The sequence below is a fragment of the Gymnodraco acuticeps genome, unplaced genomic scaffold (assembly GCF_902827175.1).
Source record: "Gymnodraco acuticeps unplaced genomic scaffold, fGymAcu1.1, whole genome shotgun sequence".
NCBI classification, from domain to species: domain Eukaryota; kingdom Metazoa; phylum Chordata; class Actinopteri; order Perciformes; family Bathydraconidae; genus Gymnodraco; species Gymnodraco acuticeps.
The window spans coordinates 3,135,891-3,155,022 of record NW_022992265.1 but is presented as its reverse complement, the minus strand read 5'-3'; the positions used below and the strand labels follow the sequence as shown (position 1 = coordinate 3,155,022).

Genomic DNA, 19,132 nt, shown 5'->3' with positions numbered 1-19,132 from the left:
TTCACATACAGGGAGGGGTGGATACAGGTTGTAGTGATTCCTCAGCAGAGGAAGGGCATCTGTGTTTCTTTAAATCTGATATAGGGAGTGGGAGATTCCCATCCATTAAAATGATGAACCACTGTTACCCCATTAAAAATGAGTCTGTACATGTTTCTGGTTTAACCAGGCAGACTACTTCATCAAATGAGAATGTATTACTTGTTTAGATGAAAGGTGAACTTAAAACGTCATCTGAAACTTGCAGGTTTAGCCACAAATCTGTCTTCATTAGTATGTCAGATGAATACATGCAAGGCCTTTTATATTCTTTGAGGATTTGAATTTGCCAGAACAAAGTAAATCTGTTATAATGACTGAATTTAAGCGAACATCCTATGTAACTTAACCTTCCATTTCTTTGTCATTTTCCTTCAAAGGTATTGATGTTCATTATGTAACATAATGTGTCAGACCATCAATGATCTGTTTTCTTTCATTATGGTAGCAGTTGTTTTTAGACTCGGATGCAAGCTAAAGGTGCAAAAGTTAATCTTTTGAAAGTCTTTCCACCTTATCTATAATTATGTGAGACTTCCATCCGATCTGAAGAAATGTTAACTGGGAGACAGCAGGATGAGACAATAACGCAACATCATGGCAGTATTATAAGAAAGGCTTCAAAAATGCTTTATGTAAAGAAAAAGGCTTAAGCTGCTTTGACAAAACATTGCAACCATGATCAGCAGAGACTCTCAGCCGTTGACCTTCTCGTAGCCCGTTACCGTCACTGTCAGTGAAAAGGTCTCCCCTGGCCACACAGAGCATCAACACCAATCTAGCTTTACATGCCTCACATTCCAGGCTTTTACTATTTGCTCCTCCTCAGTCTCAATTTAAACACACCCAACCATTCCCCCCCACTTACATGAGGAGTAAATGTGCCAGACAGTTTTATGATTATGGATTTGTGATCAACAGTATCAATGTTGGGTCACACAGGGTTTCTTTTGCAATGGCAATTTGATGCATGCACAAGGAAATATTATCTACGAGCACTGGCACAGGATGATGTATATGAAAAACAGCTGCAAGCAGAAACGAGATAATGTGTGGAGACAACTGAGAATGATCTGCAATATAAACTTTGCAATACATTTGGTCCTAAAACTGCCATTTCAAACTCGGTCTTCAGCTCAAACCAAAAGGTTCATATTCAGCTTGTAGGTGTAGATGAAAAAATAATAAGTAAAAGTAGCTGAAAGATTTGCATCTCATTGCAGGTATTTTGATTCAAATGAGTAATGGGGTTGGGGGTATTTTCTTGTCAGTGAGAGATAAACATTTGTTCAATTGTTTTGTGCTCAGGTATATTTTCAAAATGTGAGTATAAAAATGATTGGTCAGAATACTTAAACCTATCCAAGCGTGGTTTGCGCATTATATAGAATTTAAATCTTATCACTGCTGCTCTTATTCAGTAATACAGCAATACCAACCAAAAGAGCAATGAATGGATGTTGATGTCCTTACAGCAGCAGCCAACCCACTGCTGGGTGAGCCATTCACCTACCAATCTCAGCATGGCAGCTGAATGTCCATTTCCTGGCAGCAGAATAAACCAATGCCAAGGAAATAGAAGAGCAGAGTCCTGCATTAGAAATGTGTTTTCTAAATGTGGATCACTCAGGATCTTCTTCCAGAGACGCAACCATTAGCTTGCAGGTCAGTTAGTGGGAATATTGAGCTATTCATGTTGGAAAAGTACAGGCAAACAAGCCAAAATACACTCAAAAACCACATCTGGGTCAATGTGGAGGCCCATTTTCATCAATGTGATTCCAAAAGTCATGAGCAGGAAGTAAGCATTTTAAGTTATTTTGCAATTGATAACTGAAGGGAGATGTGGACTAATCCTGGTGGACTGGATGATGAGCAGCATCTGTGTTCCTGAACCCACCCTGGGAAATAGTTTCTAAACAAAGCTCTCATTAAAAAAAAAGAAGTGTTTTTAGATGGTTTTGTTAGACGGCAACATGTCAATCGTGTACATGCACTTAGGAGATTCAATCTAAATCATATCTGTTGACAGAGACCCATCTTCCCTGAGTACCACCTCAACCATAACACCCCTTGAGCTCCCAACTCCTTACTTTGTTGCATTGTGCACTGAAGCAGATCCGTGGTGCATCCTGACACACATGACTACACAAAGCTGGCTAGAAGATGTGTTTGCTTCCTCCAAGCTGTCCTGGTCACATTTGCAGTAAAAGGCTCTTTTATTGCCCTTTGGTAAAATGTCACTTGGAAAGTTATATTTCAGCTTGATTCCAGTCAAAGAACCCAATATTTAGGCCGTAGACCTTGATATACATACAATTTCCAAAGACTTCATTCACTGATTTGTGCTTTTGCAAACAGCTGATAATGCCCTTTCTGTTTACACTATGCCAAATTGCATATCTCTATACACGTTCATGTCTTATTCTAACATTTAGCACAGTGTATGACAGTGAATTAAATGGCAAAGCAAACACATTCAGTGATTGCAATTCCCACCCAAATAAAAAGCTTGATTTTATATTTAGTACCACTGAGAAAAGAATGATCATTTTGTAAAGCACCAATACTCTTTTTGATAGAGATAACATATCCTCTTATTTATCACATTCTTGTCCAGAGTCTTTGTCAATCTAGTGCCTAAATAACTACAGGCTGCACGTGCTACAGGTGAGGATTTGCAGGTAAAGCCAAAACAAATGCAGCAAAGTGCTGTGGCTTAAGCGGCATTCAATCAAACACGTGCCGTCATGCTGAACTCTGCTGCGTAAAATAGTCCAACTTTTATAATTGCCTAAGTGTCTCAAAGACCACCTGATCTTTGATGAACTCTGCTGGCTTGTAAATCTACAATATAACCATTGTTCTACTGCAGACTGTGCCTTTCAATTATTTGAAGCTTATGACACAAGTCCATGCAAACCAATCTGTGATAGGACTTTCCTCTCAGGAGAGTATTTGTGTTAAGTTCAATGATATGGAGAGTAATACTCTAGTTGCATTAGATTTGTATATAAAGTTTGAATAAAGAACTCCGAGTGTGTGTTTTTGTAATGCTTGCTTTCCTCAGTCATAACAGGAGCATTGTTAAGATTTATAAGCCTGAAAGCCCAATCCTGACCTCCTGTCCTGCAAATACATTTCCATAACTATGACACCAGATGACCATTTCTCGCCCCTCTCCCCACCACAGGAGTCACTACGGGGCTTTCAGACACAAAGCCAGGATTTTAAATGAACTCGCACATCATAAAGTCGTCCAACCCCCCTCCAGGATGCGCCTTGGGAATTCTCCTTGACTTTGGCCATCTCATACATTTGCAATTCATCATCTCGCTTTCTCAGCATCACAAACCCACCACCACCACCACTTCTTTGTCATTACAATGACACAGACACAAGCCGTCTTGTTTGCGTCTGGCAGTGAATGGAGAGCAATACAATGGCTGGCAGCCTGCTGTTGTAGGTGAAGTAGGGCCCTACACTGGAGTGCTACAGGTACAAACATGAGGTGGAAACCCCACCCTAAACACAGGCTGTGAAGACCCCCAGGATATGGTTACGCCACACAGAGAACATTACATTATAGGTTAAGAGTATGGACATGTAAATGAGAATACATTTGAATCTTAAATGCAAAATGACTAACAATTCATTCAGTTGCATCTGATTTCATACATTTAACTACAGTCTCTGAAGCCTATGCTCACAGGCCACATGTTGACTCAGTGTGTTGCTGCTGGTGTGATTTAGCACCTCTTTTGGAAAGTGGGAGGTTTGAGGCTGGGTAGCCATTTGTCTCTTCTATATCTACTAACACAGCCAAACACACAGTGCTACAAAAATACACAGCAGTAAACACAACGACTTACCTTAGTGTGCACTATCAGGATGTGTCTCTTCTGCTTTCCCACATAAGCCTAAAGAAATCCCACACATCACTGAGAGGGAAACGTAAAGCTTCATGTGAGGGGATTATTGATACTCCTTCTGCAAGTCCACAGCAGAGTGACTATATGCAAGGATGAGATGAAGAACTGAGGGAGGGAGGGGGAGTGACACACACACACACACACACACACACACACACACACACACACACACACACACACACACACACACACACACACACACACACACACACACACACACACACACACACACACACACACACACACACACACACACACACACACACACACACACACACACACACACACACACACACACACACACACACACACACACACACACACACACACACACACACACACACACACACCTCTTTCACAGTCTTTGCTCCCTCCCTCCCTCCCTCCTTCCTTGCTTGCTCCCTCCTTCATTCTATAATTCCACCCCCCTAAACTACAAACCTACTGCCAGCAGGAATGTGTGTTCCCTCCCTTGTCTCCTTTGTAATTGCCCCTCCACTCCACTGTGAGAAGCGTTATGTTTACACTAAATGTTGCAACCTTTTAATGTAAAGAAAATAAATCTAACAACTGTCAGACTTGAGTTTGGATTTCTCATTCTGGTTCAGAAATATCTTAAATGAAAACATAACCTCCATGTTTGGGATAAGACTATATGTATTCTTCCTCTCATCTATTTTCTCTGTGATTCAAAGGGCAGGATTTGTAATCACAGCAATCTGGAAAATGAACCTTAATGCATGTAGGGCTTCAAGGGCTGAGAGGTTGCAGCCTTAATGTGTTGCGCTGCATAATTTGGAACATTCACTGAGAGCCCAAAATGGACCTGTGAATGAGAGAAAGGCTGGGCTTGCTGTTGTCATAGCACCGGTGATGTCGTGTGGCTATCACGTCAGCAGTGACAGTGGTGTGGGACTCATTTTAAGATGATGGAACCGGCAGAGTGGAAGGGGAGGACGGAGGCTTTGAGGGCACAGCGACGTCTGTTCAGCTGCAGCCTGCATCATGTGCTCCATTGGCAGCTCTGCATGCACATTGAAAGTAAAACATGCTCCAAGCTAGGCTAGGTACAGACACACTGACTAAACACTGAGGAGACAGAGAGAAGGCACAGAGCTTAGTCCGAGAGGGGAGGGCTACAATGCCATGTCTAGAATTTGCGATGACTATAACCAAAATAAAAAGCACTGGGCCTCACTTCCTCTCAGCACATTTTCATGTCCTGCCAAGGTTGTGACCCTGATATTAAACTTAACCACTGGGTTTGATTGTAAGACAGGAATGTCTGGTCTGCAGAGGCTTCAGACATAATAACATGTGTTCTTAACAACTTCCTGGGCTTGATTTCACAAATTTTCCGGATAATCAATTTTCCTTCAGCCAGAATTATTAAATTCCACTCAATAGTGGCAATATCTTCATTTCTATTAGTTTACAATTTCTTGGGACGTGATCCAATAACAGAAAAAAAATTGGAGGCACATGATGTCATGAGATTATTAATGAGACTGACAAAAAAGTGTAGAAAGAAGGTATTGACAAACTTCCTGGATGGAGTGTTTTGATCATTCACAGGTAACTTACAACCAAATATTAAACAATAAGTAATTTCTGTTGTATTCTCATACATGTAAACTTAAATAAAAAAGGTTTTTGCCTGAGACGAGATCATCCAATCTGCTCCCGCCCAAAAAAATACTGTATCAAGGAGCAGCGCAATAAACGCATCCATCAGTGAAATTGGGACGAATGCTGAATCCATGTCTGCTCTCACCACAGGCATTTCAAAAACATAGATTGCTTGCATGGAGCTCAGCTAAACAAAATAATCTGCTTTCTCATTACCAACACAAGGCTATTAAACTGACCGCTATCCACACTCAATTTAGGAGCTGATTGGACAGCCAATACATTGACAGGCCATTTAATACCACTAGAGCACATTTGGCAGATGATATTATGGTTACAGATCCACAGCAACACTTCAGACTGCTGATGCTGTCCAGGTGTCACAACCAACTGCAATCACTGCCAATCAACTTCCACCAAAGCGGAAAAAAATGCAAATAGCTTAAGGCAGGGGAATGACAGCAATCCATTTTGCAGGATAGGCAAGCCTGCTACATGCAACTGTTCCTAAAAACTCAATCTGGTTTAGGGCTGAACGATATACCGTGTCATGGCGATAACCGCGGTATGCGCATGCGCGGTATTCACACCGCAGAGACGTGCGGTTTTATTCATTTAAAAAAATAAATGCTTACGCACTTTAGCACGAAATTCAAAATAAAGATACCCTTATTACTTATCGAAACTGCACATACAATATATCCGATTAAAGCTGAGACTCCACAGATTATTTAAGTATAGTATCTAAGCGATCCGATCTCGCAACAGGGGAAGCAAACACAGACATCACAACACGTACCTTTTACGGAGGTTTTACGGGAGATCGTCTCACCGTAGCTGTTGATTGATTGATTGAAAAGTTTATTAACAGCTTGTATATTGGGTACAGTACAGTACAGCTCAAAACATACAATTGTTAAGGGGATGCAGACCAGAGAAAGACTTTCGTCTTGTTTACATCAGGGTCCCCCATTTCCAATTCATCATATGTTTGTTTGTTTGTAGCCTTTATTTAACCAGGTGAAAGCCCCTTGAGATCAAAAGATCTCTTTTTCAAGGGTGACCTGCTCAGTTTTAAACATGTTTGCAGACTGTTCCAATTTAGTGGAGCTGCACAACTAAAAGCTTTCTTCCCTAAGACAGTCCTAGCACTTGGCACATTTAATAAAACAACATCATGAGATCTCAGGCAATATGTACTTTCAATTCGTCGAGAGATCAGAGAGCAGATATAAAAAGGTAGTTTACCCAACATGGCTTTGTAAATGAACATGTACCAATGACTGAGCCTCCGTACAATTAGTGAAGGCAGACCTGCCTTGGCATACAGGGTACAGTGATGAGTAAGTGCTTTACAGTTAGTAACAAATCTCAGGGCACTGTGATAGGCGGCATCTAATTTTTCCAGGCAATGGGCAGGTGCATTCATATAGATCAAATCACCATAGTCCAGCACAGGTAAAAAGGTCACAGTGACTAGCCTTTTCCTGGCTTCAAAAGAGAAACAGGACTTGTTTCTGAAAAAGAAACCTAGTTTTTAAGCAGGTTATTGACATGAAGTTTAAAAGTAAGACAATCATCAAGCCAGATACCTAGGTATTTATAACTGGTAACCACTTCAACTACTTGTCCTTGCATAGTAACAATATCCAAAACAGGCTCTGGTATCTTTTTAGCTTTAGAAAAGAGCATTACCTTGGTTTTATCAGCATTTAAAAGAAGCTTAAGCTCAGCGAGCTGAGTCTGAATAATGTTAAAAACAGCCTGTAATTTAACAACAGCCTCCTTAATGGAGGGACCTGCACAGTACATCACGGTATCATCCGCATAAAAATGTAAAGTAGCTTCATCCACATTTTCACCTAAACTGTTGATATATATAGAGAATAAAATGGACCTAAAACAGAACCTTGAGGAACACCATTAGCAATGTTTAACCACTCAGAAGACATATCAATCTGATCAAAAGACGTGTTCAATGGCATTAAAACGAGAAAGAAAAAACGCAGCTGAATCGGTTGATCCATAGGTTGATAATGTATCTGTGGCTTTGAAGCAATTGTTTATAATCCATAATTCCATTTTTATGTAAAAATCGGAGCACAACAGTTAGCTGCTAATGGTAGCTACCAGAGTGTATGCAGCTTCCGGTTTTGGCTACGCGTCACTCTCACTCCTTATTTGGTAATGTGTGTGTGTTAGCTGCGCTGGACTGCCGCATAGCCTAGACCGGAAGCAGCAGCCACTCTGGTGGCTACCATTAGCAGCTAACTTTTGCTCTGTGATATTTACATAAAAATGGAATTATGGATTATAAATTAAATCATTTTTTTATACAGAGACGTTAAAAACCTATGGATTAACCGATTCAGCCGCGTTTTTTCTTTCTCGTATTAATGCCATTGAACATGTCTTTTGATCAGATTGACAGCTACGGTGAGACATCTCCCCTAGAAGCTACGTAAAGGTACGTGTTGTGATGTCTGTGTTTGCTTCCCCTGTCCGAGTTCAGATCACTCAGTGATAATACTATATACCTAAATAATCTGTGGAACCTCAGCTTTAATTGGATATCTTGTATGTGCAGCTACGATAAGTAATAATAAGGGTACTTTTATCTTGAGTTCTGTGCCAAAATGCGTTAGCATTTTTCGCTCAGGGGTCATTTAGATGCTTCTTATGAGACTTGTGTTTTGTTTTGGTAAAAATGGTTTGTATCGTCAGTTAGCTGAGATTATTTCCGTTAATCTGGTATAACACATTAATAGGTTCTTAAATATTAAGATCCCCTGAGACACAGTGTCGTGAAAAAAAAATTAAAGTACCCGCCGGGACTTTGGGGCTTAACAGGTTAAAACAACCGCAATATATACCGCAGGGGGGGGGGGGGGGGAATCGAGATGTCAGTTTTTGTCAATACCGTGCAGCCCTAATCTGGTTCACCTGAAAGATTTTTGTGTAAAGCATTATTGATATTATTCGCCTACTAACAACTATTTAAAAAATAATCCATACCCTCCACCCATCATTTTTTCTTGTGCCATAGCTCCTGCCAGTAAAACAGCTGATGCCTCACCATGCTTCACAGCAGGACAGTGTTAGACAGGTGAGGAGCTGTGCTGGTTGCATCAAATTAAATGTTGAGTGTTAGTGTAAAGAGCCTCAATACTTGATGCAAAACGTTAAATACATATATGTTCATTACTTTTGGGCTCTTTCTGCAAATAACATTTTATATTTTTCATTTTGGTTGGTGCATGAAATTATGTCACATGATATAGTTCCAAGTCATCTGGAAACGCCTTGAGCAGAGCATACTTTGTTACCTCCAACAGGATAATTTACAACGGCTCCCAAGAATAGCTTTAAGGTTAGTTAATAATTAACTGTGCACTGGTTTAATAAAAGCAATTCTGAATGTACCACAGGACAACACTTCAGTCAATGAGATGTAGCTGTGAGAGTGAAAATTAAATGGAAGGAAATACCGCAGACTTACACAAAGCTTTTTTCAATATAGGAGGTCAAGGAAGACCTGTTCATAACAGAGTATAAATATTAGGCAACAGTAGAGTGACATTACCTGACCAGGGCCGGTATATAATGTCAATACATTGTACTACAGTATGAACATAATATGAAATAACACTGGTACAATTAAACTAGTTGTGTCTGGCAAAAGCTGCACAACAAAGCCAAAATACACTTTCTTGTCTCACATGATTAAACTCTCACTTAACATGCAGGGGATGAGCATTGCCGACAATTATGCAACAAGATGTACTTTAAATTCACAACATCTGTCTGATGAGTCCAACTATATTCCCAGAACTATACACAAAGCCACTGGTGTTTAAATACAAACCATGCATACATTATATTGAACCTAATTTTACACATTGAAAAGAACATCCACCACCATGAGTGTTTATTTTCTGGAAGGTCTCCTCAATCACAACAACACGCGTCCCCTGGGTGTCCGTCTAAGAAAAACAGATGATCCATTGTGCTGGAAGAGAACACCATGTACAGCTGATATCTAAAGAGAAAATGCAACTGTTACGCAAGCCATGAAAGCAGTTTCCCCAGCCCGGGTAGAGATCATTAGCGGAGGATCCAGTGGTCTCCAGCAGTGAGTTGGCTCTCAGGAGTCGACTTCAAAGACACCGGTACAGAGAGGAAAATAATTTAGAATGGGGAGAAAAAGCTGGAATTGATTGGATGTGACTGAACCCATACAGCATAAGGAGCTCTCCAATACTAGTTATTAAAAGAGGCTTGGAGAATATTATAGGTTTAGTGATCTCCACTTAACGAGCTGCTGGGTCAGGTCCACTACTGAGAAGCACACTGACCATAGTTTGGCAGACCAGAGTTTGTGCCTTACATGAAAGCATCCATTGCTCAGAAAGTGCTGATATAACAAGGCCAAAAGATAACAACATTGCATTCATTTGTATAGATGTATCAGTTGGTTCTTCTTATTCCTTAAATAGCTCAGACGTAAGAATATTATGCAAAATGCACATCACCATTTTTAAAGGGGGTAAGTTACATCTATAAATGTTACTCGTTCGGTCCAACCAACATCTTACAGCCACAAATATTCAATTTATGATTATAAAAAGCAGCAAATCCTCACAGTTAAGAGATTGAAACCTGCAATTGTTTACACTTTTCCTACCGTTTACGCATACTTAAATAAGAAATACCAGGTATTATTTATGCAACCTACAAATCTTCCAGCCTTCACTTTTGTACCAAATTTAGCCCAGTTTTGCTTGATGTCTAGACCTCTTTTGACCACATATAAACCAAATAAAAGCTTACAGAGAAACGTTCAGGTGCACACCCAGGATAACTACATATTGCTGGATGCCACTTTAAAACAAATCCCACACCAGAGTCAACCTCAGGTAAACAAAAAGGGCCCGGAGAAGTTCTTATTCATGGTTAGAGTCAAGGTAAAGTTAGAATAACTCCAACCTCCCCAAAATGCCTGAAGGCTTCACTAGTTTAGTGCACTTACCATCTTTTATTCATCCCAAACCAAAAGCCCTATCAGCAACATGAAGCTGAAGATTATCACCATGTTCTGACAGCCGGTCATACGTTCCTACTCATAGCTGGGAAATATAAGGAGGAGCTGAGCTTTGATGAGGCATTTTAATGCTCATCTGTCATGTCTTTCCAAACCCCATGACCGACCATTGTGGAGAAGAAGAAACCCAGTGCAAACTACCATCCACTGGTCTGCATATGCACACTGGCCTCTAACTTTGGAATATAGTAGCCCACTGTAACAGCAAACTTCAGAAATCACTTTTCTGAGACTACCACAACCTCAAAGGAAGCTTTGAAGCTCCAGTCAATACTCCATGGTGCAGACACGTCAACTTACTTTGTGGGAAGCACTTGTTTGCTTGTTTCTAAGGTGCAAGCCAAAGCATAGGGCCTATTTATTTTGACTTTGATGATACAATTCATTAAAGATTGTAATCATTCATAAGGAAGCCCCTTTCTTCATTATCCTTAGAAGACAAACGGATCATCATAAAAAAACGACAAACTGCTTCTTCAGCAATCATCTACTGTTCTAAAAGCTTCAAATTAAAATCTGAAATAACCTATAAACCCAACATTTTCTCACATGATACAAAGTGACTCATAATCACTCTTAAGTGCAGCAATGCTTGAGGGGTTGTCCTCTGGAAAGCATCTAGGATCAAACCTTGGCAAGCCACCCATAAGCGTTTCCAAATGATGCTGACTGTGGGGACATAATGAACTCATCATATGTGATCTCACTTTGTGAAATGATGGAAGACGTGCAGCCTCCATTGCTATTGGGTAATACATTAAGACAGTATGCCAGTTTTCTTTGAAATGTCAATGAAATACTGAAGTAGGATTCACAGAGTCAGTAAATCAGCTGGTTAGCTGCACATGGCCCGGAAACAAAACAGAACTCGAGGCTAAAATAAGTACAACCTCTCTTCAACTGTCCAAAGATGGGGGAAGACAGGCTGATACAGCAACACATCAATAGTTCTCTCTAATGGAGATAGATGTCCTGTCAGGAGCAACAAGGGAAGACCAGGCTTTTGTCTGAAACTCAATACAACATGGATGCAAACAGAGGTGGAGAGGAAAGCATGGTTGTCCTTCATCCATCAACGTGGGCGGAAAGGGAACAAAAGACTGCTTGATCTGATATACATGTCGTGAAAATTGATTGGATAAAATCTCTTCTTGTATATGGCTGAAACATTAAGTCTTCCTCACTTTTGTATGAGGAATCGCTTGTTCTGTGCAGAAGCAGAAGATAATTCTCACAAGACAAACTTGGCAATCAGCATGTGCAAAACTGTTTTCAGCTCGAGAGGCTGGACGGAGACGACCACTCGCAGCTGCAACATCAACAGTTACACAATGTTACAGGATTTGTGTGGGAGAAGGTACATCAAGAAATGGGATCCAAGTTGCAATCTTACAACTTTAACAATGAAGGGTCTGTGCTTTAAAATACATCCAGTAAATATTTGAGTGCCACAATAATGGCTTTTTTTAAGTTATTCAGCCCAATATGCCATGTATAAAATGTCAAAGAAATGGGGAAACAGCATTTGTCATAATCAAATATTATGTGAATTGTTTGTATACATTTCCTGTCGATCAACTGATCCATTAATTAACTTTTAATAACATGGCACTAAAATATAGTCATGTTCGTATAGTGTAACAAAAAAATAAAATCTAAACGAGATCTATGGTCACTGAACAAAGCTTCTATTCAGTGTGAGCAAATATGAAAGACTCAGACTGACAAACACCACTGCCAGAGTTTATTCAAATATTTAAACAACTCCAGAAGTATGCATTGAAGTGACCTGCAGAGGAGTGGTCATATTATTAAACCCTAATATCCATATAATGGATATTAACAAGGCATTTTCCATCTGAAGTTACTTCTACATGACACTAATGCTTCTGCACAGCACAGTAATACGTAATATCACCCACTAACAGGATCGACACAAGTTTCCTACTGGAAAATATTTCCAGCTTAGTGGTTGTGGCCTAATTTGTGTACTTACTATTTCCACCACTCCACTTTCGTTAAAAAGATGGCTTGACTTAGCAAAGAAACATAGCTAACCAGTCAAACATCATACACTGCTGTTATTGAATCAGGGATTTAATGAAATTCAGAACCACTGTACCATAGTGAGTTTATCTTGGATTCAATGGTCTTTGTTTGGTTATGACACTAGTCTCAGTCTCTGTGTTTCACTAGGCACTGATCAAAACACTACACTGTTTTCAGAATTTACTTTGTGCCCCTTTTCAAAGGGATAAAGAGTTATGTGCAAGTAGGACGGTAATGAATAATTCAAAAAGAGCACTTATCGGGGTTAAATTATGCGCATTTCAAGAAATAAACAGTTTGGTAGTACATGGCTATACGCGCATGAAGAACAAAGTCATGGATTGTAAAAAAAAGCCAACAAATTACCATATGAATGTGTAGACATTCTTTCATGTGTGGCTACGACAGTCGCAACACTGCTGCAAGTTGGTCTAACATTTGAGATGTTAGAGATGGAGAGTTAAAAAGTGTGGACACAAGCCAGAGGGGGAGAGAAACTAGTTTCAACTCGACCACACAAAGAGAGAGACAGAGGGTGAGGTCTCTATGGAGGTATGTCATACAGGTGGGCTCAGGTTTCCACCCCGAGGACACATCTCCATACACTGAAGCCCTGATGCAGGATGCTTCACACCATGGCTGTTTCCTTCACATGGCTTTATAACAGAAAGGTTAACCTGTGCCTCAGATTAGTATAAGGTTGAAGAAGCAAGGTATCAATATAACATTAAAGTTAAACGTAAAATTATTCATCCACCCAAAATATACAGCATCGTAGAGTATAAAACACTGAACGTTTCCAGACATATTTTGGAGAGAAAAAAAACAGATCAATGGAGGAAATGGGAATCAGCATGCATTCAATATTGATTTTTAGATCTTATAATATTTTAAAATGATCACCAGGCCAATCAGTTATTCTTCCTGGGTTCCATGCTGGTTAATGCAGGTACTGGTATCACCATAATAGTCCAGATTAAGTAATAAAAAGATTTTCATGCCATAAAAATCAAACCACCATATGTATTGGAAACAAGCGATCTTGCCTGCTGTTTAATTGGATGTTATTTAATCTTAATCTAAGACGTTTTTTTCCATTTATTTTCACTCCTGCAGCTCTCACAAGTGGCAGATGTGTGTGACATTCCTCAAACTTGTATGTGTTTATTAGTTGAATGCAGAAGTAGCATCTGCAAAATATGTACATTCATCTGGTGATGTTATAAATTATGACATTTAAGTTGTGGTTTGGATGCCTAATTCTGGTAGAGCTAAGGAGCTTTGTATAGGGACAAAAGAGTTTCAGAAGCAAAACATTTAGCAATATGACTGGAGTTGTTGTTACACTTTTCCTTCTGTGAAAACCCAACTAAAAGAATCATTACTGACATGAAATAAAGTCACTGCTCTCTGTGAATAAATCAACTACATCCTCCCGACAGCCAAGGACACAGGTGGGTTGTTTGACACTCAAAAGATGGATTATGATGATGCCACAACAACCGTTTTCGAACAGACCACTGCTCTGTTACAGGTCAAATTTAACTTTCAATGAAAATCTTCTGTAGTCGTTAATTGTTATTTGTTTATAAAACAGTTATATTACATTGTGTCTAGTGTCCAACCCCCTTTGAAAAGATACATTCAGGTCCTATTAGACTCACCATAAATACAAACTGCAGACTGTAAAAAAAAACTGCACCTTAAGCTCTCAGTGGTGAGGGTTTTTCTGTCGACACATTGTATTTCTCTAGGCTGAAACAAAATGGACAAGGACCGCGAGTCTGCCCAAAATATTGTCTCAACACATCTCTAAATATCTAATAGTCAGCTTTGCACATGAGTGATATGTTTTGCTACAGCACCCACATCTGCTTAGTCACCTGTGCACCTACCTGTAAGGATGTTTATCACAACCATATAGAAATATTTCAGGGAGACACCATTTAAGCAGCAGACAGTGGCAGTGACGCTGCAACAAACTTGACACCAGAGGGTCATCATAGTAGTGAAGCAGCTGCACAAATGAGCTATCGCATGTCAGTCACCTGCACATGATCTGTTCTGCAAAGTGTAAATACAACAGCAACAGCTTGGATCATCTGTACCACAGTGAAGAGAGGTGCAAATGATTACATGACTGTGCTTCATGCAACAATTTACCGCACTGTCTGAGGCCAAACGCAGATTATCTGCTCCCAAACAGTATGCTACCAATGACCAAAACACCTCCAAGGTATTTTAGCGGACAAGTCCTTATGACTGTATTTCTCCATGTCTTGTTGAACCAACATGATATAGCTTCAGGAAAGCATTTAGTCAATTAGCTGCAGGATGAGCAATCATGTAAGCTACAGGGATGGAAATTGAAATGTCCGAAGATGCACGTTAACCCTGCTGTATGTCCACCGTCATTGAGGCTACATAGCGTTTCTTACCCCTAAATCCCTGTTGTCTGAATGAATGATCCGCAACACTTTGTGGGTAGGAAAACGCATCTTGTCGGCCTTTCCCGCCGGTCCGCAACGGTGCGGCAGCGTCTGTCAGCCCCGATAAACTTGTATGATTGAGTGACGCGGTCATTCGTGAAGCCAGCGCTAGGACCACGCGGAAACATGAACGGACATCGAGGATATTATCTTTATCATGATTAACACAGCATGATGCTTCCCGGTCCCCCTTTACATACCTGCTGTCACAGCCACCTTCGGCGTCTGGCTGCTTCCGTCCTGACATTGAAATGTTCATGTTTTACACGCCAGTATTGTCCATCCCCATGTCTCTGTATCCTGCCGTCTCTCCAAGGTCTGCCTGCCTGTCTGTCCACGGACCATGCGTGTGTTTCCACACCGCTGAGAGGGGCGGCGCCCGTGGTCCTTGGAGACGGCGCGCAAGTGGATCGTGAGAATGCCACTTGTTTTTCTAGGAGCCAATCAGCTGCGGTTCACCTCGAATCAGCATTCATTGACCGTGTGAAATGTAAACTAGTAGCTGAAGCAGTGGCGTAACTATCGACCGTGCAGCCGGTGCAATGCACCGGGGTCCAGAGCCGGCCAGGGGTCCATGCAAAAAAAAAAAAAATATATATATATTTTTTTTAAATGTTGGGGCACCAATGGCAGTGTTTCCCATGCATTGATTTAATTGTGGCGGTCTAATGGATAGTGAAGTGGGCTGATGATTGGAAGGTTGCGAGTTCTGCGGTGCGGTGCCCCCACAAATAGAATCAAATTCTGTGGGAAACACTGAATGGCATTGACCGGTTCACGCAGTCTTCAAAGTAACCAAGCAACCTAAATGAATTTGTCTGTCCAATGACCTTGCTCCCTTTCATGCCATGTGATACCTTGCGTGACGAGTGAACCGTTTAATCAACCGGTACTGTACTGTAGCTAGCAGCAGCAAGTTCGGCAGCATTATAAAAAAATGTAATAGCTTACATTTATAATGTACAGCAAACCAAAGCACAAGAGCGGCGCTCAAAAGAGAAAGGACAAGAGAGAGTGTATGTCTGTGCGTGTGTGAGCGCATCAGCGTGCACTTATGTTTGGGGCGATGGGGGCCAATCACAACCTTGTTACACCACTGAGCTGAAGAGTGTTAGTTTTAGAATAACATGAGCAAACACAGTGAACTAATCTCCTTTCCACCCCAAAGCATGATTTAAATCTGTGGTGCAGTCTACCCGTGCAGCTGTTCCGATGCTTTTGCAAATTTGCTAATACATGGGCAAGAATGGAAAACACTTTTTAAAACAAAAAGATTAAACATGTAAGTTTGAATGGCACAAAAAAGCACCGGATCAAATGGTAGTACCAGTTTTTTTTATATTTACTGCACTTGATCCTACAAGATGTACAACAGAGGTCGGCCTTGGTAACAGGGTTAACTCTACCCTCTACTGGCAGGATAGCCAATCTTCTTCTGCTTCAAATGAAATCCAACTTCTCTGGTAAAGAATTACACATCAGTGTGTTACAAAGGCATGTTTTTAGTAAAAACAAAATACCAAAAAGGTATGAATTATTGATTTGTACAGTCTCCTTCCATACACAAAACTCTGGTATCAGAATTAGCTCAAAAATACAGACTTTGCCTTTTACCTCCAACTACTTAGATTAGACTTGAGCATTAACTACACAACTTAAAATATACAAAAAGATATCAAACAGCTAGAAGCACATACAGTATTTACAACAAAGAGTTTCTTCTCTGGTGAACTTGAGTAAGCATGGACCACATTCAGAACACTGTGTCCTGTTTTTCATTGTTAATCTGACACTTAGAAAAGGTTCTTCTGGTGTAAAATATAGGTTCATGCACCATCAAATCTTCACATAAGTCCTTGTTGAACCAGATGTCCTGATACTTAACAGTATCTCACAGTGATTCAGCATCCTCTTTCCTTAAGTTCTTCATTCAGACGACCTCTACCACCTCCCTCTGATGAAGGGGGGGCACCCAAACCCTGCCCTCCCGTTTCGGAAATGCCTCCCCTCAGTGTCATTCATGCCCTCTGGTCCCATAGGCGGAGGTCGATGGAAAGGAGGACCACGAGGAGGAAACGGCATATGCATTCTGAACCTATTCGGTGGAAACATGGGTCCTCCAGGCATCATATGTGGGGGCATGGGTGGCATGTTTGGGGGTGAGAGGAATGGAGGTAGATGATGATTCGGCATCCCAGGAGGAGGCTGCATAGGGGGCATACCCGGTCTGGGCCCCTGCATGACTCCTGGGCCTGGTAAGGTCATCACTGGTGCAGTAGGGGACCCCAGCTTGATGTCTGCGCCCAGATCTGAGGGTTCGCCTTTGTCTCCTTTAGAATCCATGATGGACTCCTCTGGAGGTTTTCCATTTCCTGCTGCAAAGAGGGTAAGATAACGTTTAATTGATCCCTAGTGGGAAGCCACGTATTGTGGCATTACAAAGGAAAAGCACATTAGAGAGCAAACGTTTTAAGTAGTAACATCAAGCAAGGAACAATGACAACACTGCAGCACAGATCTTTTCATATAATCATCAAGAGAAGTTGTTTTAAACAAACATGTCTGCACTCACATCTCCCCTTTAGAGGATGGTTGGCAAATACACACTTGTGTTCCTTATAAATGTCTTACCTGGTGCCAACTTTGTAGGATCAAACTCTGTGGGGATGAATGGAGCTCCGACTGGAGGCCCCGTAGGGGACAGCATGATGGGGCCAGGGAAAGCAGGTGGACTTGTTATGGGTGCTGCCTGTAGAACTGGTGGCACCTGGAAGACAAAGAAACACAAAGGAATCATGGTAAGATTAAGGAAAAACAAACAAGAAAGTGCTCACGAAGCAGCGAACTGGAAGAAGAAACCGTATGAACATCTTCGGATTCCACCGCATAAAGTAGCTTCTTTGATTGCATCCTATGTGTATTTATTTTTCACGTTTCACGAACAAACACATTGTTTGATTATTGTTTTTGTGCAGTCTCTATAAAGTTTCCGGATACATTCTCAGTTGAGTCCTCAGGAGAGAATGCTATAACACATTATCAAACACTTTACCCTATATATATATATATATATATATATATACACACAACACTGTATCTGTGCATTTCGAAGAGGCTAAAGGAACTTCGTTCTATAATAAAGGAGATGCAATGTGTCACTTAAGGCATCAGAAGGTACTTGCAAATAAAACATGGTTACCCAGTCAGAATCAGAAGCATCTTTATGAAATATGTTTGCCCAGGACACATTCAATTGTATATTGAGTTAAGTTCATGAAATAATTAATGACAGGACCGAGAGAATGCCATACATTTCATGTTGTATTGAAGCTAATTGCTGGAACAAAAAGTGGTCTACACCAGGGGCAGTTATAGGGGGGGGGGGGGGGGGGGGGGGCAGTGCCCCCCTAACACTGACTTTGGACCCCCATGTGGCCCCCCTGAAAATGAATAAAAATAAAAAGTTTATGATGAAACGATTGTTTTGGCTGACGGAATAGGCATAACTAACGCTATTTGTCTTTCTAGACAGACCCATTAGAGCAGGGGTCTCCAACACGTCGATCGCGAGCTACCGGTAGCTCGCCAAGCAAATCCAAAATGTAAAAAATACACACAAAAAAAGGAAATGTAATTTAAATAATCTATCCTATGCATAAACGAAACATTCAATCTTAGCAAACTCTATCTACTTACTACAACTCTATATCTATCCAACACAACACATCTAACCCCTCCTCCCCCCACGCCCACAATAAATATCGACCAATCACATTATTGCAACAGTTTAAAAGGGGAGTGATTAGTAAAATATGCATAAATAAAAAGAAAGAATGTTAACTATAGGTAACATAAGATAAGAATAAACAAGTTTAAATGATTTGTTATTGGTT

The 19,132-nt window shown here is 40.7% G+C and overlaps 2 protein-coding genes across 2 annotated transcripts in view; both read right to left on the bottom strand.

The window, feature by feature from the left end:
* LOC117540368 (T-lymphoma invasion and metastasis-inducing protein 1-like) overlaps nt 1-4,115 on the bottom strand; it is a 40,595-nt gene extending 36,480 nt beyond the window's left edge. The window contains 1 exon segment of the mRNA XM_034207005.1: nt 3,912-4,115. The gene's annotated coding sequence lies outside the window, so the exon portion shown is untranslated.
* Nucleotides 4,116-16,555: 12,440 nt separating this feature from the next.
* The window catches only part of LOC117540433 (SR-related and CTD-associated factor 4-like), a 32,673-nt gene continuing 30,096 nt past the window's right edge, over nt 16,556-19,132 (bottom strand). Inside the window, exons 17-18 of the mRNA XM_034207096.1 lie at nt 17,871-18,006; nt 16,556-17,614 (exon numbers count right to left, since the gene is read on the bottom strand). Coding sequence (XP_034062987.1) covers nt 17,181-17,614; nt 17,871-18,006 — 570 coding nt within the window. The 3' untranslated portion in view covers nt 16,556-17,180. The remainder of the gene's footprint in view (nt 17,615-17,870; nt 18,007-19,132) is intronic.